The 23,478-nt window shown below is 42.8% G+C and overlaps 1 protein-coding gene across 1 annotated transcript; it reads right to left on the minus strand.

The window, feature by feature from the left end:
• Positions 1-1,635: 1,635 nt before the first annotated feature.
• LOC142570593 (uncharacterized) lies at positions 1,636-22,811 on the minus strand. The gene is made up of 8 exons (XM_075678963.1): positions 22,759-22,811; positions 21,670-21,729; positions 17,960-18,099; positions 11,690-11,728; positions 7,398-7,430; positions 4,902-5,054; positions 3,782-4,002; positions 1,636-1,644 (listed from the first exon to the last, which is right to left on the minus strand). Exons 1-8 carry the CDS (start codon positions 22,809-22,811, stop codon positions 1,636-1,638), a joined length of 708 nt encoding a protein of 235 aa, XP_075535078.1.
• Positions 22,812-23,478: the final 667 nt, after the last annotated feature.

Genomic DNA, 23,478 nt, shown 5'->3' on the forward strand with positions numbered 1-23,478 from the left:
TGGTTTCCTGCACATATGGGACAAGTGGACGAGACTCGGCCCAACCTCAACGAGGTGACGAACGACCTGGCACTAGGACTTGCTTGCCGTGCCGGTCAGAACCGAACCGACGCCCACTACCATTTCGGGGAACATAAAGATCAGTTACTAACTTACAACGACATCACTAAATATTACTACTTGGGGCGTAGGCAATTCCCTCTGCCACACGTAAAATTGAACAGGGCTCAGGCAGTGACGCTACGTTTACTGCAAACCGGGACGTACCCCACTCCGTATTTCATAAATAAAATTCACCCCGAAAGAGAAATTAGGAAAGAATGTAACGTGTGCGATGGCATCATTGACATCAGACACATGCTGGCGGGCTGTCCCGCGACTCTCGCCGACCCCGAAGAAAAATGGCTTTACTGGCACAAGTTGATAACAAGCTCTTCATATCAAGATCAGCTACGGGCTGTCCAGAGGGTCCATGATGACGCCATAAGGCTCGGCCTGGCGGTGCCGACGTGGACGCGGCCCGCCTCGGTCTGAAAATACCGGGCTTCAGGACACTAATAAAGTTTTGTGAATGAATGAATGAACGCTAACTGATTACGTGCACTTATTGAAGGAGAGGTTTCTCCTCTAGAGTGTTTTCATATTTTAATTAGCGACAGTATCTTGCTCGATATGTGAAAATTCCGCATGTACTATGCGATTTTTTGTGAGCGCATGCGGCATCCTTACTTTAATGACGATATTGGGTTATGCTTTTGCATAATATGTCGTAGCCGCATATTTTTTTATTTTTAGGGGATAACGTGCCATATTTACAGTCGGGATGAGAGACTACCGTTAGTGATCAATCTGTAATACTTCCCGCCTAGTATGTTATTCTTTACTTTGTACTGCGAGAAAATCCAACCCGCGCGTTTTTTATCTCAGCTACATATGTGCATGTCTATTCGTGCCTTGCAATATTTGAAATCTGTAAATCAGTCGTTCTCCAGCCCATAACGAAAAACCAAGCTACGTAGTATGCGTAAAAGATAACTAATTATCGTCCCTTCGTCCCGCTAACGCGTTCAAAGCAATGTTGCCCAGCCTCATTTGCTTTCTTATAGAAAGTACCTAAATGAAGCAATCTAGGCAGCATGCTTATTTTTGTAGGTGAGAATAATACAGCTCCCGTGACAAGGTGTTTATTGATACAATCAGTGCTTTTACTGCCCCGTTGGTCTATGCAGAGTCGCAGTAGATATTTCAGAATTTTTTTACTTTTCGTCTACCTCACCGGTCTCTGCTGAAACACTCTATATGTACCGCAATAGTTGCACATGTTGACCATACAATTCTTACACAAGTTATACAACATATACATGAAATCTATCGTGATTCCACGAGAATTAAACGGAGAACTTTGAGTTATAAGAACGGCATACGAAACGTTTCAGCAGGGTTACAAGGCTGAAACGAAACCAAATTAGGTTGAAAGCTTCAGGTAATGTTCGAGAAATGCTATAGGTAAACAGCAAGGCCTTGTTTCCACAAATATATGCTCGACCATAAAACAATATATTTTGTCGTATCGGAATAGCATGTGTGCTATACCTGCACTTAAATAATGGCTTCAGAAACTACACGGCTTTGTCATCAAGCTGGCTGCACAGAGCAACGAAGATTTTTCTTTGAAGCAGTTAAACTTTTTTGCGTCGAATACTCCAGTGCAAAGTAATTGAAGACACTAGTATGCGAGCAAAACTTTTATAGCGAGATTTCGTTTCGTCGCCTTTTAGAACTTTTTGCTAAATTCCTTGTAAGCATTCCATGTTTTTATCAAGAAAATATCAGAAGAAAAAATTTTCTGGCTTTTCACTGAGCAAGTTTCCTGATGCTGCGCTCATTAGAAGGAGGAATTTTAGTTACATTACGCTAATGGTGAATTTCTACCTGACCCCAAGTTCGCTGGCAGTGAGAGCGTATCTGCCAATGTCGCTTGAAGACATCTAGTCTCCCGGGGACGATATTATGTATAACAATAATGGGCGGACAATGTGCCCTCTGGCTTTGATCTTATGACCTTTACTTTACCTCTATTTGGGAACACTTTAGTCGTTGTGACGGGCCTGTCATACAGGAGCACGAGCCACTATAATTTAAGGACCCGTCTCACTCAATTCATTTCGTATCACTCACTTATGACGGCCTGCGACTCCCAGTGGCAGCGAGTGCGGAGCCCAGCTCTGAGCACTTGCGAAGCGCGAAATGAAATAACCTTTTTGCAGCCAGTACACTACCGTTACACACAGGCCATGCCTACTCAAGGACAGATGCACTCCCTGTTCGGGTGAAAGTAACGCGTCGCATTAGAATCAACAAAAGACATCTAGGAAAATGCTCTTCGTCTCAGCTTATTATTTTCGCATTCGCCGCTGTGACCAATAACCGTAGTTACAAACAAGCTTGTATGCTCTGTAACTGTTTACGAGGCCATGTGCTAGCGAATGTCTCCCATAATACAAGCGAAGCTTGGCAGCCATTGGTAAACAGCTCTTGGGAAAAGGAAAATGCTGCTGAATTTGGTCAAGAATGTAGTTTTGTCGAACTGTACACACTATAGGACGTTTGCTGTTCTTGTCAAGGCAGACCGGCGGTCGAGTGCAAGGGCCGCTTTCTCAAAGTATTCCTTAAATTCTATCACAACAGAAAACTACAGGTTCCTAATAAGCACAGTTAGCACTCAAAGGAGCTCAGTACAGGTAAGGAAAACATACTATTGCATTGACAAACCTATTTCTCGCTCTTTGTTGTATCTAACAACTTTGCTTGCCAAGTAGCCTTCGAAAACTTCTTCACGCGAAAAATTGCTGCCACACAAAACAGAATTTGACGTCCTCATTGAGTTTGTCAAAACTTATTTGCGTGGCATAAATGTGGTGGCATCACCATTATCAGCATGCATTATACCTGTCAAATTGTGTGGGATGAAGGATTACATCAGAGGGAGCCCGACTAACAACCTACATCATTTGGTTATTAAAGCTCAGGATAATACGTAACAAAAAAGAACATTTGAAAATCATAGCAGTTACAAAAAGCAATCAGTATAACTACAGAACCATTGGAAACCAATGAGAAATCATTAACAATTACATTTGTTAACAAGTGAAGTAAACGTCATAAAATAAAGACATCGCGGTTAGCAATAATATGTATTAACAAAAAAACTCTCTAAGCAATTAAGGAACATGTAGAATCAGTGGCACGTAATACTCATAGTGTGCCGTTATTAACTTTCTAAATTTTGAAAGGTTCTGTTACATGACCGCCAATATGGGTTTAAAAAATTCGTTTTTCGATGCGGTTGTGTAAACGAGAGTTGCTACAGCTATGGAGATGTTCTGTGTTAAGCGAATCGAAGAGGCGCGGGAAACTGCACTCCGACGGAAGAAATGTACAGCCTAAGTTTTCAATATGATTAATATCTTGTGAAATAGGAAGCGTCGATCGATGCTGCGTCGGAATCCTAAAGGAAGGACCTTGAAGGAGGATTTCCTCGCAGTAAACTTAAGAATGTATAGGCTGAGCTGATCGACAGCCTGTCTACACAAGGATTCATGGTGGGTAATTTGTTCATAGTGAGTGTGGCGATCATCGCAGAAGAGATGACTCGGCCTGTCGTACATTGTATCGACTCGACAGTGTTACACAGGTAACCACTCTGGGGACTCCAATCACAGCTACATAATCGAGCTTCGCTGAAGCTCCGCACTCTGCGGAGGACTGCTACTAAGCCTACCTGGGCATCTTGAGCGATTTCCCTGGTGTCGGCTTCCGAAATTAGTCCGTCCGAGAGCGCGATGCCGTGCGCGTTCACATCGACGACTTTCTGGACCAGGCCCCTTGCCACGGCGTTCGGCTGAAGTCGGCTGCTTCGCAAAACGCGCCTCTCGACCGCCAATAGGAGCGCCTTGCCCGAAGCGCTCCCCATGTGCTGCACTATGTCCGTTTCGTACGAAACTGAACAGGAGCAGGAGAAAAAGGACAGTGTAACGCGAAATGGAACACGCGGGCATGCACAATATTTAGCTTTTTGTGAGGTTGCACAGATTTTTGGCAGCGTATATCGCACTAGATGTGCAGATTTACATCGCTCCTCCCGGAGTAACACGAAGGTGCTGCCGTTGCTTCAAGAGAACCCTTTCACAGTATCTTGCCGACTCCCTTCACTATTTTTTTTTTAAATTAACTGGCGAGCAATTACCGAAAATATTGATTCTCAATGTGAAGCAAGGTGCACGCGCTACTCTAGGAAATAGATGTATTGACATTGTTGCCGCCCGCCAGATTTTCTGCAAAATGTAATGAATTTCGGCTCCACTGCTGTGTAGTCTCAGTCGATGAAAAGCAATAGAGGACGTCGCGAGAGGACAGGCGAATCCGGGATGCAACGTCCACATGCGCCAAACCATCACGCGATGTGGCATCTTCTTCACTGCGTGACGATCTCTTTTGTTAACGTTAAGACAAACTTTAATGTGAAAAACACGAAGAAGCGTTCATTTCTCCGTAGAATATGTACACGGATATGCTGCTTTGAGCATCTAAGCGGAAAAAATAAAGCACGAATGTGTTTTTTTTTACGTTTCCATCACATATACAACACCGTAATACGCACTAAATTAAGAAGTAACTATGCTAATGAGTTGCCGTTGGTTCCCTGAAGAGCAGTACGCAGTTGCGCCAAGCAAGCGACGCAAAGAAAAAAAAAACAGGTGAGGAGAAGAGGAAAAGCCAGCGTTGCTTTAAAAAAAAAATTGAAAAGAAACCGTGGCGTCTGCCGCCACGCAGCGTCAAATGCGTCAATATATGACTTGTGAAGTAGGTATTGTCGCTGTATGAGGCTGAGTGGGGAATACCTGGATCGATGTTGATGGTCGCCATGTTCGAGTGGATGGGGTGCGGCTGAGGCAACGACATCGGCACGTCGACCATTACGAAGTCGCAGCTGTCCGGTATGGCAGATGCCAGGAAGCCATAAATGTCCGTGTGGCACACAAGACCACTCAGATCTGCAGGGTAGCAGCGGCAAATGCAGGCACAAAGACACCGTCGATTAGAGAAAACGCCACGTGGAGATGAACTAAATAGAAGACCATGCGAAAAGTGAAATGTCATGCAATGATATCCCGAGTAAAGGTATGAGAATGACCGTGTCGTTTTTAAGTTATCGGGTTCTATGCACTCGAGTGCTCTAAACAAAGACAACCTAACACTGCTCGGCATGTATAAGCAAAAAAAAAAAAAAGAACAGCACAGCTTCGCTAATAATTTGTTTTCTGGCTGAGCGATGTGTTTATTTCACAGGAAGTACATATTTTTTGCCTGTCTCACAGCTGTGTTGGCGCATATTCGTGCTGTGCGGCGATAATTGTGTTAGCAATGTTTTTAGCATGTTTTATTTGATAAAAAAGTAGCACACCCTGTTGGCGGTGTTTTACGCTCACAAGAGTCTACGTTGATCGTTACATCTTCCTTTCTGCGCGAGTGTAGAAAGGAAAACGAAGATCCAGAATAAATTACGCGTACGGGCCCATAGTAAATCATACCCCGAGCGACTGTAGCTTGGTTCACTTGGTACACCTTCGTTTCGTGCTAGTCTACATTTTCACGAGAGTGGAGCAGTAGCACCGGTGAATATGATTGTGCATCTTTACACTCACTTCATACTGAAATCTATACGGAGAAACATGACTGAATACTGAAAGGGTGTCCTTCGTTTTTCACGCAGAACTTTCACGCAAGGATGAATCCATCCCTTTCTTTTGGATTATGTCACATTAACAGTCTCTCTTGCATAAAGGAATACGGCTTTTCTTGCGCCAATGTTCGCGTTCTTTCAGGCTCCTTGTAGGACGCAAGAACAATGTGAAATATTCAGCTTTCTGGGTGTAAAAATGTTGAAATGACTTCTTCAATAATATTGTACAATTAAGGTAAATTAGATAAGTAACATGTTGGTTCAGCTGTCCGTCTTGTTATCGTCACTAAGGGAAACCAAGGCAAGAACGCTTGCTTGCCTTTTCACCAGATGTGTCGAAGGCACGCAGATTACGTGTTAGCTATGCGTGAGAGTGCCTGACCATCACCAATGTATTGCAGGGTGAGCTTCTGTAATGCCTGAACCCGTGGAACAGTCACAGCGACGTACTGCCTGTTACAATGCATTTGTGTAATTTCTGGATCAGCGTACTGCACCGATATTTTTTTTCGCTTGAGTCTATTCCTTTATTATTGTCTATCGTTCACTGGCGGTCAATTGGGCTGATAACGTGTGCTGAACGTAATATATACCACTGACCAAGAGCACAAAGGCATAGCGCTGGAATAAAATCGTTGCGTTATCTCATCCCAATGTAGAACAAGGCTTCTCAATAAAGTGACAAACTAAAGTTTTGTGTTGGCAATGGCAAGTAGCCTTCAAATAGACAGGAGCACTTTCGCTTTAATAAGTCTGCTCGAATAAAAAACCGCTTCGAATGTGCAGTAAGAGCGCACTAACCCTAATCTTGGCGGCATCACTCAGTCTTGCGTGAGCTCTCGCGAAGGCGATTCCGAAGCTCTTTCAACTGTTACTCTCCACACAATCAAAATCGGTGTCAGTAGTGCGTAAATAAAGCAAGAGCTCCTTTTTGCAAGTGATTACTCATCGTGCGAATCTTTGCGTCCCATAAAGTTATTTGGTGTTCCTGCGGCCAACGCCAGAATGGCGAGATACAAAATGTAACACACTCTACGTATGCTGCGCACTTTGCCATCAAACTAAAGGTTTCAATGAAGCTGTTCTCAGCGCATAACTTAAAATCGACCGGGAAAGAAAATGCTAGGACAACATTAGCACAACTGGGGTGTGCGTTCAGGGTAGCAGTGCATTGTGATAGAAGTTGTGGACATGCGTAATTCGAAAAATAGCCCACAAATAACCGTCTTTAAAAGTGCGCAGTTATACAAATCTGGGGGAGTGGGGGGAGGAATCAGTGAAGCAATTGTAGGTATGACATACGGCCCTTTCTATATGCATTAAATCGTATCGGCACTTAAAATCACTAACACAGTAGATGCAAGCACAACGCAACTCGGCTATAAATAATGTTTGTGCAGAGAACTGCTATATATGTTCCTTATTTACTGTTCTTTAGTCGTACGAAAATGTCGAAATGCCCATAATATGTACTCTCAGTCTCACCTAGGCTCACAAATTAATGCAGCAACTATAATGTTTGCCAAAGGACGCGTGAAAAGCCTAGCCTTATAATTTTGCCTTTTTAGCATTTCGGATTTGTAGTCGTGTTGCTCATTGGTCGCATGAGATAAACATCTTTGTACAGTGAGTATTTGAAAGAATAACGCCTTACCCTTTCGCACGTAGCCTGGGTTCATAGGTCGATCTGAAAGAATAAAATTGAAGAAGGCGATTAGGTTTGATCACTGGATGTAAACCAACGTGACAAAAGAACCATACTCGCATATTCTCGTGGATTACGTACTTTGCTATAACTTGTAGATGTTGTCATGTCAAGCTTACTTCACTATCTAAGATGAAAAATGCTTATGAAACGTTTTCGTCGACAGGTAAGTGTCCGCACTGACAAGGGGCAAACTTTTTATTGGTAACACCAGTTTGTCATTTTTCGCTAACATTACTAGCAGGCTGCTGTCCTTACGACGCCCTCCAGGGTTCGATTATTTTGCGAATGTAAGGCGGAACTCAAAAGCTTTTCCTTCGTAAGTGTTGTTTGCCAATGTTATGGCACCTTCGCTATCAATGTGTCCAGCATCACGATCCCGACAGCTTTTCTTTTTCTCGCGAATATTTCTAACAAATTTGTGAAGATACAAGGCATAGTCGGTGAACCGGGATTCCCAACACACTAGCGTCTTAGTGGGTCACTGTCAGTTTATTCGTGTTGCATGAAATCTGCTGTCGGCGTCCGGCATCGGCGCACCATGAGCGAAAATTCCGTATACATTTAGGTATATGTATATGCCACGCATCGCTATACGCCATGCCGTATATGCGGGTTGTATTGCCACAACATTCCATCACTAACGTCGCTCATACCTTGTCTGACATTCTTGAGAAAGAGATTCCTCGGAATTTTGAGAATGGCAGGCCATAAACAAATGTCATGACACAAAACACCGGAAGCGCATGCCTTTTATGTTTAATCTCCTCAAATTGAAATATTAAAAGTGCGAAACAATAACGTAAACCTGAAACTGATGTAATTTCTTTGGCGCCGCTGTGCACAATCTCTGCGATCGGCCCACGCAAGCGGCCGCGTTTCTACTAGAAAGCTCACATTCGTGCATAGTATTCACCACCAGCGTTTACCGGCAAACCTTACGGTTACATAAGCTGCAGTTGCCGGGAAGCGAGAGAAGCAGTCAGGAATCTTTGAATCGTATCGCGTTCCTATCTTAAAGACGCAGCTTAAGCGTCTTCCAAATTTTTTTGTAATATATATAACTTTTTATGGATATATTGATCTTCTCTCCCTTTCTTTTTCGACTAAGCACCAAATGTAGACCGCAATTTTTGATACAGCAGTTCGATATGCTTTTCCTAAATCTCACCTAGACATACCAACTAACTTTCTACACTTTATGACGTTGTAACATACGCTAAAGCTTTGTATATGGCGACAGAAACGATAGTAAATACCAAGAAAATGTTCATTCTTCCGCGATTGCAAAAGAGTTCAAGGCTGTATTCAGGAAGGCAAGTCCCGGTTCCGTCTTCACTGACGTGTTGCGTAATTTTGACTTCCATTACTGTCACTCACTTGAGAAATTCGAAATAGCAGCAATGGTGGGACTTTTATTATATATATTGATCTGCTGTTTACTTGCAAATAGATAACACAAATACCATGTCTAGTTTTTATTCATAATAAAGAAATTAAAGAAATATTTATACTTGGTGGCACCAACACAATACTTTGGATATATCTGATGGGTGATAACCATTTTCTGTGTTATATTTCAGGGATGCTGAGTGTATGTAGCTGAGAGCTGGTTCATTTTACTAGAATGCCGTTATCACCAGCTTAATTTATGTTTACCCAGGCCTAGCCAGTGTTTTAGGCTGTTGCTTATGACAGCCGACTTCAAATTTACCAATCTAAACATCCGCACGTATAAATATTGAGCACACATAAATCATTGGGGGGGCATAATATAAAAGTTGACAGCCACTTGAGCGTGACCTAAATAAGATGAGGGCGAAACCCTGTGCGCTCACGAGACATTTGATTCCTTGAATTAAGTTGACATTCTCAATCGAATGGGTTGTTACTCCCTATCGTTACTTCCTTTCTGTTTACTTGTTTTTCTCTTATCTTTTTCGGTCGCCTAGATATCGTCATTGGTTTTGTATGTTTAAAGGCACGTCAGAACGGTCGTGACAATTCTATGAAGACCATTAAGACACACACGTCGGTTCATTCATTTATTTTTTATATGTTTTAACACTTTAATCGATGAGGGTAACTACATAGACTTGTAGCGCAGAATGAGAGGGACACGGCACCCGCTGGGATTGCTTAGCAGATATGCTGTTGGGCTGCTAAGCGCGAGGTCGTAGAATTGAATTCCGGCCACGGCGGCTGCGTTTCAATAGGGGGCGAAATGCGGAAACACCCGCGTACTTTGATTTGGGCGCACGTCAAGGAACCGCAGGGGGTCCAAGCCTCCGGTGTCCCCCAGTAAGGCGTGCCTCATAATTAGATCGTGGTTTTGGCACGTAAAACTCCATAATTTAATTTTGAGGGACACGGAAAGACAACTTAAACAAGCACAAAGCGCTAATTTTCAACAACATATTTATTCGCAGTTCTCGCAACCGTACTTATACTCCTCAAGACGTCATAAGGCACGTGTACATCGCTCGACAAAGAATAAAACGGGGAAAACCACACGCAGACACTTTTGTGGACACACTGATTATTTAGAGGGGTGTTCGTTGAACGCGAACAGAGATACTGGAGCTCTATTTCTTTTATTGATAAAGAAACACTGGCGCATGTACATGAATTTTGGCGCGATGACGCCGGACGGTTAAATTTTCAGCCAATGAGCCATCTAAGGCTTTTGCCTTAATAACCTTTCAAGCGCGATTCGCAGGACGGACAGGAGCATAGATTTTAGCACCGGACTGCGTATCACGTGGCGGGCGCGTCATCGAAACGAGCTGCGCTCATCGAGTCCTCCCTTCTTCGCTCGTTAGCCGGATTGACGTCCATCTGTATTGGGGTCATTTTTACTGGGTACACATTACTCATACTCATGTCTGTCAACATGGGTTGCATTCTTCTGACTCCATAGAGTAGCCAGAGGCTGTATAATCGCGTTTGCGATGGAAAAGGCGAGTTTCACTGCGAAAACATTATTTGGCGATAGCCCAGCAAAATCTGTATGTCACACGAAAAGTGTAATGCCTTTTATCTGCACACAAACGCATAATTTGCGAACTTAAGACAATTAATCGTTTTAATGGTGTCAATCAAGAGGAGTGGTAGCTTTATAAGCGATAGGAAACAATTGAAACCAATAAAGAACATCGATCAGAGAGAAAACCGTTCTCATTAGGCCGCCTTGAAAGCTGACTTTTCCGTATTACGGGCGTGTATACAGAGAAGCCTGCAGTGGGCTGCTGAGTAATAAAATAAGAATAATATATTGGTACATATAATAATAATAATAATAATAATAATAAGAAGAAGAAGAAGAAGAAGAAGAAGAAATGATTGGTGGCGTTAAAAGAGGTGGTGACGTTGCAGTCACAGCATCACGGTAGAATAAAAAATAAAAATAAAATAAAATAGAGGATTAAAACAGCTCTGGTGAAACCGGTTATAACAGCGTTCCGGCTCAGTTGATAGGACTGCTTTAAAGGGGCCATGCAACTCATCTCCACAGCGTTCAGTACACGGATTTCATTCTTTGGCGCGGGAAAAAGCGAAGTGTAGAACAGCATAAACTAGAAAAAGTAACAAAGCAAAAGCGAAGTAGCGGTCGTGGCAAAGAATGCGCACGCGTTAGTCGACAATTCTCAGCATTTTCTTTAGAATTTTTGTTTTCTTGACTTGTAGGCGGTAAACACGAGTGGGCGATAATCAGGGCGAGGGGGTGAGAATAACACTCTCGCCTCCGGTTCTTCGTCACCGCGCGTTAAGACTGAGTCGAGGGTAGGCATGCGGATTCCACGACAGCGTTGCTACCCTGTGAATGTAGTCTTGGCGGGCGGCGTGTGCGTCACGTGACCACGTGACTGTATCGCCCATGGAGCACGCCTGAGTTTTGCCTCTCGTGCGCATCCACCTTAAGCTGTCCATACTCATCTGTAGGGGTAAATGATGATGATCTTTCTATGTTACGGCGTCATCAACGTGCGCCGTTGAATGCTTGTCTGCTACACTACCACTGCCGAACTGGTGTTACGAGCTTGCGGATTTTCACCACCGTTGTCTGCATTCTCCAGACTCAAAAAAAAATACTATTCCATCTTACTTCGTATTCATTGGCGTGATACTTAACTATGCCTCAAGCACAGCTTACGGTCTGAATATTACATATGCAACGTAAGTTTACGAGGGTTTCATCTGCAAAAAAATTAATTCCATGACATAAAATTTTGAAAACGTACCGATGGTAGTCGTTTCTCCATCAGTATTTTCTTCGACATCTGCAAGAAAACAACAACGTCAAGCATTGCATCACTATAATAACCAGGAAAATTTTGAAGGCACAAAATAAATAAATAAATAAGATAGATAGATAGATAGATAGATAGATAGATAGATAGATAGATAGATAGATAGATAGATAGATAGATAGATAGATAGATAGATAGATAGATAGATAGATAGATAGATAGATAGATAGATAGATAGATAGATAGATAGATAGATAGATAGATAGATAGATAGATAGATAGATTTCGCTGGACATTTATTTCCCCCTACGATGTTTTCTTTAAAATTTACACTCGATGGTATAAGTAAATGTTGTGTTCTTGATTCATTCAATTCAAAGAACGTTAAAGAAACAATTTCCCCTCGACCCTCATGGAATACGGTATCTACCCATTACTAACGAGGCTGGTTTTCCGTTTGATTTAATAATGTTAAATGGCCTCCACAGTATTTGGCGCTCTCGAATGGCAGGATACTACTGCGATCCCGACGCACGACCTACGCGAATTTATTTCCGTGAAACTGTGCATCGGTTTGTTGAGATTTTGAAGGCCGGTGGCGATACCCCCGAGTGGCTGTCAAGAGTGTAGCCATTGATGGCGCTAAATAAATTTTAATGTGGCGAAGCCAGCTCCCTACCAGGCTCTTTATGTCAATACGACGTGTTCATTGTATCTTTTATGTTTTGTATTGTGTATTGCTGTTGCTGTTCTTTCTTTGACAAAGTCAGGCAATAAAGAAAAAAAATGCCGATACGACATTTTCAGGGGTATAATAGAAGTCGAACCAATGAATAATGAAAAAGGCGGAAATAAGTGAGTCTTCGTAGAAAAAAGAAGGAATGCAACGAGATGAATTTCCATGTTCGTGCTGTTCTGACAGGGAATTGCAGGAATGTGTTCGATATCCTTTATATTAGCTACTGGTCGCGGGAGAGAAATTTTATGTAAACGTGCTTTTCTGTGTCATTGATGCAGATGCGCTGCTACATACACGTTTCGGTCTTTTAGGAATAGGTATCGCACGACATATACCGACAGCGCAGCTTTTAGCTCTTGACTTTAGCCACTGATTTTAGCTATTGGCTGCATCGTTCACTTTTTCATTAGACCATCTTGGGAGGTGGTCTGAGCCTAGCTGGCCAGTCGTACGTCTATTGTGTATGCTGAAGTGAATATTGTCGTGTAAATTCATATTATAACGTATACAGGAGACTTCTAGACAGAAGCATATTACTGAACCAAAGAATGATTCCTTAACGTGTTTTAAAACATAAGTGCGATTTGGTCAATGTCCTTTTATCTTATCTAATCTGAACCATTTCCAAGAATGCACGCTATACTTCGCAAAAGCTGCTGGTAGTTGCTAAGAAACTTTTCCTTTTCGAAGGCCTCGCCATGTCATAGTCTGCAAATTTGTAGCTATAAGTACACAAGTCATATCTAAACATCGAATCTGCATGGCAAGCATTGAAAAGGTAGATTTTAGCTTGAGTTAGTTTAGCTATTAAACGTTTACCTGTTCAATTTAATTGTTCGTTTTATAAATTTATATTGACACGAAGTAAACAACTCTGAATTTCAGGTGGCTGGCTGCTTTCTGTGATGCAGGTAGCCAATCGCATGTGTATTCTGTGCTAGAGCAATATAAACACCTTGTTATAATTAGGCGTTTTCATGGCGCCGGTAGTTGCACAAGTAGCTTACTTGTGGGACCAGACACCGCTATGTAGATGGTACTGCTATTTTTTTTAGGAATTCGCGCATGGTAGGCACCTTCGGCACGCAATATGTACATCTTACAAACTCTGGCCTGCACTTCCCACAGTTGAAGTGATGGTAGTCTAGCACCAAATCACAAGGATGGTCAACCCATGCCGATGTTCTGATTAGTTCTTCTTTTTTTGCGCAGCGAAGATAACATGCAGCATAGGTTTGGAATGTTATGTGACGTGATGCACGTAACTAAGCGGAAAGATATTGAAAGCTTTAGGTAATGGTGGCTCAATTTGGGCCAGCCTGAAGCAATAACGCAGGATACGAGAGACAAAACACATTCCTTACTTTGGGCGCAGGTCTCGTTCAACACCTCTTCTCTAAAACTTCATGTTAAGATCATCCAAAGTCAAAGCTCCTTGAAGCAGTCCCACAAATGGTGCCGACCAGCAAATTTTTTTTCCGGATTTTAATATTACGTGTGCTCCATTCACGTAGCGCTTTAAAAAGATACTCCTGAATAAAGTCGTCCCGAATCAAAACGCAAATTCTTGCTCCTCCGCATCTTCCCAGGTGGCAGTTTTGGTATCTCCCACGCGTGCTCGCGAACACTTTAGTCCTCTTCTTTCGGGTAACCAGGCGCACATGGCACATACACCGATACAGTCCTAAAGGCTTTTCTAAATGACATGCCATCTGTGCATATTTCCTGGTGTGCTCTATTGCGGAACTTTAAATGTGATGTGAGTAAAATGTGATCATTATTACTCCATCTTATAATGGAGCCGAAACGAGAACCATTCAGAGCAAACTGATAAAAGCGAATTACACAAATAAACATTGAAAAAGAGGAACATCACCGCAGAATAATCGAGCCATCAAACCACTCTTGAGAATCACGTGTACATGGGCAAGAAAAGAAAACGTCTATTGAAGTATGTCAAAGCATCTCAATCATCTAAGCCTTCTTTTAGGCTTGTAGTGCAGCTCAGAAAGTCCAAAAAGGACGGTGGAAGGGGTAGAGAAAGGGAGCGGAGAATATAGTGAGCGCTAACTTCCAACTGATGGGTTATTTCGTGACACAGAAGGCTACTTATACGCTAGGCGAACCATGTGACATCAAGGGATTGCAGAAAACCAAGCAACAAAAGCGATAGTAACTATGTGAATACATATTCAGACAGCGTGTGGCTGCAGTCGGAGATACGCCAATTCATTACTTGATAATGATAATGAAGGTGAGCTTACACATGCATGGCCCAGACCTATGATAGCCTTTGCTTCGATGATTTTCCTTGTGAGCTGATTACGACTACCACCTAGAATGATGCATTCCTCTAAGACAGGTTCGCAGCCACACGTTTTGCAGTGCTGCGCAAGAAACCCGCCAGCTGTATTACAATTCTTTGCATTGTAACCATGTTGGCGCAGCCTGTCATTCAGACATCGGCCAGTTTGACCAACGTAACGTTTTCCACGCTTGAGTGGAAAACAATAAACAACACAATGTGTGCAAATAAAGAACTTCTTTTTGTGATTCCTATCACAGCTAGGAGGAGCCTTCTTAGTCGGATTAGTGAGATTGCGAATACTCATAAGCTTATTAGGGGCAGAAAACATTACACGAATATTCGCTCGCTTGGCGATTTTCTTAAGATTATGTGAGACGGTGTGAATATATGGAATGATGCTTGTCCTACCCCGAGTAGTTGCAGCATTATCATCGTGCTGGTTGTCTTTTCTAAACTCTCTTAGAATCCGTTCTGCTACTGACACTACTGACACGGTATAACCGGCCTGCGAAAGCCGTTCGCCCTGAGAGACAAAGCTAGACGAAACAGTAAGGTGGCATGACTTCTTCAGAGCATTATTTAGGCAAAAGTTAGCAATGTCACTCTTGACCAACTTAGAATGAGTAGAATGGAAGGGAAGAAGTGGTTTGTTAGCACGAGGTTCAGAGTACCAACACGCATGAATATCGGAACAAGCTAAGCGCAGATCCAAAACCGGATCATGTGATCCTGTGGGAGTTCGTAAGTAACGTCAAGGGGCGCAAGGCTTTCTTTGACTATTGGCACTGTCATGCAACCTCAGTCTCAAGGTCAGCCGCAGAACACTGAATACAAAACAAAAAGTCGTCCACATAACGAAATATTTTAAAAACATTAGTCTGATTAAGGTTCACTGATATGGCGACATCTAGACGAGCTAAAACTAAATCACTGAGGAGCGGGGCAATGCACGAACTGATGCATACTCCATTTTTCTGCACATAGATGGTGTTATTCCCTGTAATGAAGGTTGATGACAAATAAAAGCTCAAAAGTTCTAAAAAGTGATTACTAGACAGCCCAGCGTTATTCTGAAAACGGGTGACACTTATTCATCAATTGTCTGCGAAATAGCTGACAGCAGGTCATTGTTAGGAATAGAATAGTACAGGTCCTTCACATCGAAAGAGAAGAGTTGAAGGCCTCAATCGGAGTTGTCCTTCAAAAAGTTAATCACTTCATCGGAGTTGCACATTAAAAACGGGTCATTCACTGGTAAAACGGCTAGCTTGGCTTGCAGAAACAGTGCGAAAGACTTTGCCACGTGTCCTTTTCTGAAACAATAGCCCTCAACGGGACGTCAGGTTTGTGCGTTTTCGCGCTAAAAAACGCCTGTAGGTGATCTCGTTTGCTGCTGGCAATGTTTTTCAACATTCTGCCCGAGTTGCATTCCCTGCAAAGTTTCTTAGCCTTAGCTTTTACCTTACTTAAAGACACAGTATCCTGTCGCTTAAAAACGGCGGAAATCGTCTGACCAGTTCTTGCATGAAAATTCCCTTCTGAGAGTACACACAACCCGCCTTCTTTATCTGCCGGTAACACGCAAATCGAAGCATCACACAGACAGTTTGCTACACGTCTCAAAGAAACCTACGGAAGTGCCTGTATAGAGAGCGGGATACGGTCCCTACACCTTCGGAAATAACGCGCGAAACATCATCTTCCGCCGCGAACTTGGAAATCTGCCTCACCATTGACAGCATCTCTTCCGCTGGGGATACTGGATTCCTCCGCGAACTTAGGTCCCAACGCCATTGATGCTGTCAATGGTGAGGCAGATTTCCAACTTCGCGGCGGAAGAGGATGTTATTATTATTATTATCGCCACCCTTTCGTCGACTAGACAACCACATGGCGGTGTTCTCTCTCATCGCAAATGAACGCAGAGAAAAAAAATCAGTGACCCGAATATCATAAGAATTGCGCTAATTAAATTAGGGCCAAAACTCGACAAACAGTGTTATACTAGGACCTATTCTGTTCCCCTTACGCATGCAGTTACAAATGCAGACATACTTGGCAAGCTCTCGTATTTTGCCGGTGAAGCCTCCCAGTCTTCGGATACGTCGTCAGGGATCCTAAACGTACTTTCCCAGGAAACTTATAAACGGTCGTCGAATCCCTCAAGGCTGCACCTTCATTCGTCGCCCGGTCGCGCAGCCAGTGAACGCCTTCATGCAGCTAATTTAACAGTCATCGCCTTGACCCGCCATGGTTGCTCAGTGGCTATGGTGTTGGACTGCGGGATCAAATCCCAGCCACGGCGGCCGCCATTACGATAGGTGCAAAATGCGAGAACACCCGTGTGCTTAGATTTAGGTGCACGTTAAAGAACTTTAGGTGGTAAAAATTTCCGCAGTCCTCCACTACGGCGTGCCTCATATTCAGAAAGTGGTTTGGCACGTAAAATCACATAATTTTTAACAGTCTCGTCTTAGTCGCCTTCATTGCAGATCGTCTTACGCTCTCCCAGCTGCGCTTAAATCCCTAGGCATCCAGTAGGCTACAATTACTACCTCACTTAGCTTCAGGTGAACGCACATGCTAAGTGAAAAGATCAATGGTTCATGCGCTATTTCTGCCCGCTGCCCATGAACCATCGTCATTGAGTGATTTTTCCTTAAACTCCTTGTTATCAGAAGCCCTCATTTGCCTTTGAACATTAGGGTACTGTCGCATATCACCGGATAATACTAACCTTGCAATGTTATTTGCTCTTCGATACAATGTCGTTCGCTGCGTGATTTCTCTCCATTTCAGCTATCACGTATGCTAGCCCGGGATAATGTAACGGTCGTATCGCTATTCCTTTACGAGCTACGTCCATGGAGCAAGCGGCGCTCCGTGTACGTTATCAGCAGGATCAGTCGGTCGGGTGGTAGATCAGAATAGGAATAGAATCGATAGAAAGGAATGACCGTGTATGAAACAAACCCTGTTCCTTGATATCGGAACTTATGTTGAGCGCTTTTCTCTACACCGCGATACTAAACGTGGAGCCGCAGTTTGGCGACCGAATTCACAAGGCTTTTGTTTATAAGTGTTCTTTGACATTGGCTGGCCGCCTTTGTTGATAATATGTAAAGCGGCAGGATTGGCTCGCATTTGCTCTTACGAACAGTTCAAGCGTTATCTGTGAACACGGGCTCAGGTGTCTCTGTATAAGAATACTCACCAACAGAGATTTCAGAGAGCAACATGAAGACGACCATCACCAACAGCATGAGGCACATGAAGGCGGTCATGAGCATAGACTTCCACTTCCACTTGTCCTCCTCCACTGTCGCCGCCTCTTCGATGTCGGGGCTCTTGCCTCTGCATGCACAATTTCGGCAGAACCTGTCACGATGGCTCACGATGGTAATGCGTTCGCATTAAATCAATGTAGCGACACAATGTACTGCCGCCGTCGAAACGAGTCATGTATGAGGCGTCCCCTGCAGCGGGACTGCGCTTCTGCGCTTCTGATGATGATGATGACGATTTATGGGCATACCGTTTGAAACGCGGCGGTGAAAAGTAGTCATCTAGCCTGTTTGAGTAACTCAAGTATGCTATGCATGCTTTTCATTCTAGGATATCTGTGTGCATCTCTGTAATCTTTCTGTCTTACTCAACACTTCTCTAGCTACCATGTACCGCTACACGTTTCATTTAAAAAGCCGTATGAGTCACAAGGTTTATACTATTAGGCATTTGTCGGAAATGTTTGGAGTGATATGCAGGCGAATGGCGAATTACGTGCGTTATTTACCGTTTCACTGACAATTGATACAGCCTCGTTTTCAGGTTGTATAAAAGCGGTATGTGAAATATTTGCTGTGCTTTCGAGCTTTTTTGGCAGAGTCAGAAGTGGCTGAGACCGTATATTCGGTAAAAATGAGGGTCATTCCAAGACTGACTTATACCAAATGTTTCCAAGTGCGCGGGTTAGTTACGTCCGTTCAATAAAATTACCTAATAGAAGCCTTTTCGCAACCCTTGCGCGTTATACGAAGCATGTAGTTGGTTTGTCCAGTTTCCTTGCTGAGCTATGCGATGCAAGTTGCTCATAATTTGTTGAAATACGACGCCTGTTGTGAGGGACGAACGATAAGTGTTTTATATTTATTGACTAAAGAAAAGGCCTACATTGAGCATGCAAATAAGCTTCTTTATTTGTAGATTGCATGTTAACGTTCGGAAACGTTCAGAAAGATCAACTAAACCAGTTTTACACTCACATTTAATGAATATTGAATGTTGTAAACAAAGGAAAGGCATACAATGAGCATGCAAATGAGCTTCCTTACATGTAGTTTGTATGTTAACATTGGCAAACATTCATAAAGATGTACCAAACCGATTTTCTACTCAGCTTTTACGGAGATACAATATTGCGTTCAAAATAGAGGCATACTTTCAGGGCGCAAACCCTGAAGGAAAAAGTAGCTTCAACTAGATTGAAATACTAGGCTTGTGCGATGAGCAATTCGTCATTCGCGCCAAACAGAGAGCTTTTCTATGCGAGAAATGAACGAAAATGAAGAATTGGTGTTTCGCCATTTAGTTTGGACTTTGCTATCTCTCATGTGATGTCAGGACTGCCCATTGACCGTGACGCTCCCTATGTGGCGTTTGCTTATTCACTAAGAGCGGGGAAGAGGTGTTAAGTGAGGATTACGCCAACCTATTTGTTCTGGCGCGGGCGACTGAAATTCAGTTGTAGCAGCGGGACATTCGGTGGCGATTTCCTATGAATCAAAGTCACGTAATGGCACTCAATTAAAAGGCGGTAATTGGCCTCTAGGCAAATGAAATATCGATCTACCTCGGCTTTCTTTAGTCATCTTTAACTAGTTTTCTTTTAGGGTCATTTTAGTGACAACATTTGTGGAAGAAAAGACCTGCTGAAGGGCTCTAGAGGAGCATCGTGTCGTTTTTCGCAGTGTTGCCTAGAACCCTAACACAAATGTAGAACACAAGAAGTTTAAGTTTCACGAAAATGTGTGCCATCTTGAGTGTGATGCGTGGTGAACCATTCATGTGCCCAGCTTTAGTCTTATTATAACCTTTGATGATAATTACAGACCCTTCGTTTTGCTTTATTTTTATGCAGTCTACGCGGATTGTAGTTATTTTTCCTGTTGCTATCGGTGAAAGCAGCAACGCACCTTGTTTACATTTGGCAAAAAAAAGGGACCCGGTATAGGTGATGAGCAAATGAAACTGAAAACGTGTGCGTTAATCGTCGCCTCTGCAGTACATCACATATACAAGGAATCCAGAGTGGAGTGTTATTAGTGTTTTACGAGCGGCGTAGAATTTTGTTGGTTGCCCTCGCAGATTAACAAGGGTCATATTTGTCCGATTCCGCGAAAACTCGAGAAGCGCTATGGCAAATCAGTGTGCAAAGTTTAATGTGTGTAGTTCAAATGCAACTCTTGTAAAATGTTTGTTAAGCGAGCGCTTTAAAGTGGCATACACCTGTTATCAGCTATACTTCCCAATCACCTGAGAGAACTCCACATTACAGCAAGTTTACATGTGGTCAAAATAACGGTTATGTTCAGTATAATGTGTGGCGAAACTATAACGTTACTGCCTGATTTGAAGTGCTCGAACTAAATATTGAACGTTGCTTCTTTTATTTATCTTTATATATTGTACAAGGTTTGTAGTAGGTTTCACTGGTGTCCCATGTGAACTAAACGAGGCATTTTGTTTGTAATCGTTTAAATAAGCGTTGTGAACGACACAAAAATTTGTTCATTGCCGTTGGACAGCTATGAATGTCGCCGATATCAAGTTTAGCGAAAGTACGGGGTGCGGGTGGGAGGCGGGCGGAAATTATGGCTCACGTTCTCGCGAATGGAAATGCGTGTGGACCGGTTACTGTCTCCGTAAAAAAAAATTCTTGAGAAATGTTCGAAAGCGACATGGTAGGGCAAAGCTCTAAAAATGTTAGTGATGTGCGGGTAACGCTAAATTGTACGCGGTGTAATTACAGGCAACTCAAATTCTTACAGAAACTGGTTGAAATACACAGCTTTGCTGAAAAGTGGGGTGTGATTCTGCGAAGTCCCACAAGTCTACTGTCATTTTTATTCCATCTCAAAGGCAATGCCTTAAATGGCCTAAATGCAAACGTCATATTTGGTATGCTATACCACTGCAGCGCATCTTAGCGATTTAACTTACTAGAAAAAATTTGGGGGGGGGGAAGCAGTGCGTTAGCATTGGCATAGTTTCGCTAAATAAAAGTCTCCATAACGCGTAACTTATCAACGGCCTAGTTGCTCTAGCTGGTGATGGGCGTTGCATGGAGATACAAGTTCCAGTATTTAGGGTTGCGCTTGTAGATTTTCGCTTTTCACGAAATTCAGTCAGACTGCGTCACACGCAAACGACCGAAAAATGAATTCATGGTGAAAATCATACACAGTAATGAAACCTTTACCTGAAATTTTAAAGGCAGACTGCGCCATCTGCGGTAAGGATCGTAGCGCCAGCTCTCAGGCGCCATTTGACTTTTTTAACGGCGAGAAATGGTGATGTCGCGTCATACTGCTTCACTCGTCTCGGTATATTTATACAGAGGTAGGGAAATGGACACCTTCTCTGTCACAACTTTGCCTACACGTAAGTAGTTCCCTGCCACAAAACAAACGTTGCGAGGTTGTTTGAAGGGTGTTTTAACGGTCTGCGTTAACCTAGTACTTTTATTTTGCGTCCTTCAGGTGCGTTCAATATAGCTTCATTCATATTAACTATTCCATTCTTTCCAGAACTATTTGCAACAATTTATTTGGGTGAAGGAAGGCGTCATATCATCAAAAAATGGCTGCATCTAGTTAATAGAAAGAAGTTGTAAAACGGGCTTTAAGAACAGACAATATGACTCACTCTTGAGTCATCATTTTCGAAGACCGAAAGAAATCTTTGCACAGCAGGTCTGGCAGCAGGCTGCGAAAAGAAAGGAAACGAGATCGTTCAAGATGAATGAAATTGAGAATGAAGAGTACAAAGCTTTAGCATGGCACATGGATCTGCCCTACGATAATCGTTACAGGGGTAGTGAAACACTTTGACATTGTAGGAAAACGTACTTATTCTGCAGACAGTGCTACCATGGATATAGTAACCATACAGCAGGGCCCTGAAATCTCACAAGATATGTCGCTTTTTCTATCCTGTGATTTTCCAAATCCTCGCTCTTTTTCAGTCTTAGGCAACGTCACTGATGGCGTTGCAGGAAATGTGCAGAGACAATTTCGCTTATGTTAAAACTACTACGAACCGTTTACTTTTGTACGGGCACTACCTGAAAAAAAATTAAAAATAAGGCACACTGCAGTGTTTTACAGAGGCACATCGGATTTGCAGATTCAGAAGTCTTCGCACTGCAAAGGCTGTCAAATGCGTTGTTCAAATGCGATTTTCGTGACAAGTAGGGAAGCCCTTTGTAAACAAGCCTTACTCTAAGGAGCCACGTTCTATGTTTCGCGAGTTTACACTAGGTCACTTTAATAAAGGATGTAATTAGCGTTTTCTTGCGCGTTCGAGAAAGTCTGGCATTATAGTGTAGTGGCATGGTGGGCATCTGTGTAATAGACAAGAATACGTAGGACACCAAAAAGTTATTGTCAGTACTCTGCTAAAGTTGCTCGCAATCACTGTCCTCATTGTTGTATAAAAAAGTGAATATACCTCACATGACGCTTAACTCAACATATATGATTTGTTAAATTTTATAAAAATGTAAATAGGAAATCTGTTTCTAAGAGAACACGTTATTTCATTTCGAAAAAGTCAGCATTCGCAACTAAGACAACTTTAGAAATACTATATGAATCCATAAATTTATAGCTAAAAGATTTTGACTAAAGTTTTTTGTCTCGATGTCGTTGTTTGGCTAGATTCCAGTTTTGGTTCTGGGTTGCGAACACTTTTCATTTGAGTGAGATTGTGACCAAGCCACAGTCTATCACACACCTGGCAGCTGTGGCCGCAATCTCGGTCGAGGAATTCTCTCTTGAACCGTTCATCGCCACCCCCCATGGGAGGAATTTCTCTGCCTCAACGTCTCTGCTCGGCCTACTACTCTTGAAGTTGGGGGTTACGTTGCCTCTGCTGGCATTCTCATGCCATAATGCTCTCCTAATTTTCATTAAATTTGGTCTTAGTGGCAATAATCGTTTTCACTGGAAAGGGAGCTAAATCCTTCGCCGTTTGTAAAACACACAATTCTCCAGAGTGCTTCCATACGGAGTGTACTGCAAAAGCTGCAATTAAACCACACATTATAAACTTCGCCATTACATCACCCGCATCATGCCTCTTATTTTTACTAAATATAAAGAAGGCGGCTCACTTAGTACACCTAGGCCCCGGGGAAATTCATTGTGAACCTCGTATAACGCATCAAAACAGCGACAAAATGAGGGTTCAGTAACTATTTCGTAAACTAATATTTAGGCTAGAAACGTTAAACTTTCCCGCGGGTTCCAGCCAACACGGGCCCAGTTTCAGTGAATAATAACTCCATGTCACGTACGATTCTCCCTGGCGACTGGGAAACCAAGTTTAGTGGCCGTATAACGCTTTCGAGCCGTTGCGAAAGAAAGTTTTCCAAAACCAGTAATGAACTGGCGCTCCTTAAACTTTGCCCACATATCGCCGATTGAATACCCCAATGCCCTTGATATGGGATGG

This window comes from Dermacentor variabilis, chromosome 2, assembly GCF_050947875.1.
Source record: "Dermacentor variabilis isolate Ectoservices chromosome 2, ASM5094787v1, whole genome shotgun sequence".
NCBI lineage: Eukaryota > Metazoa > Arthropoda > Arachnida > Ixodida > Ixodidae > Dermacentor > Dermacentor variabilis.

Coding starts and splice junctions, on each gene's coding strand:
- LOC142570593 (XM_075678963.1), bottom strand. CDS start 22,811: ATGAACGGTTCAAGAGAGAATTCCTCGACCGAGATTGCGGCCACAGCT. Junction 7,431..11,689: donor TGGAGAAACGACTACCATCG/GTACGTTTTCAA, acceptor TTATTCTTTCAG/ATCGACCTATGAACCCAGGC. Junction 5,055..7,397: donor CCCAGGCTACGTGCGAAAGG/GTAAGGCGTTAT, acceptor GCTACCCTGCAG/ATCTGAGTGGTCTTGTGTGC.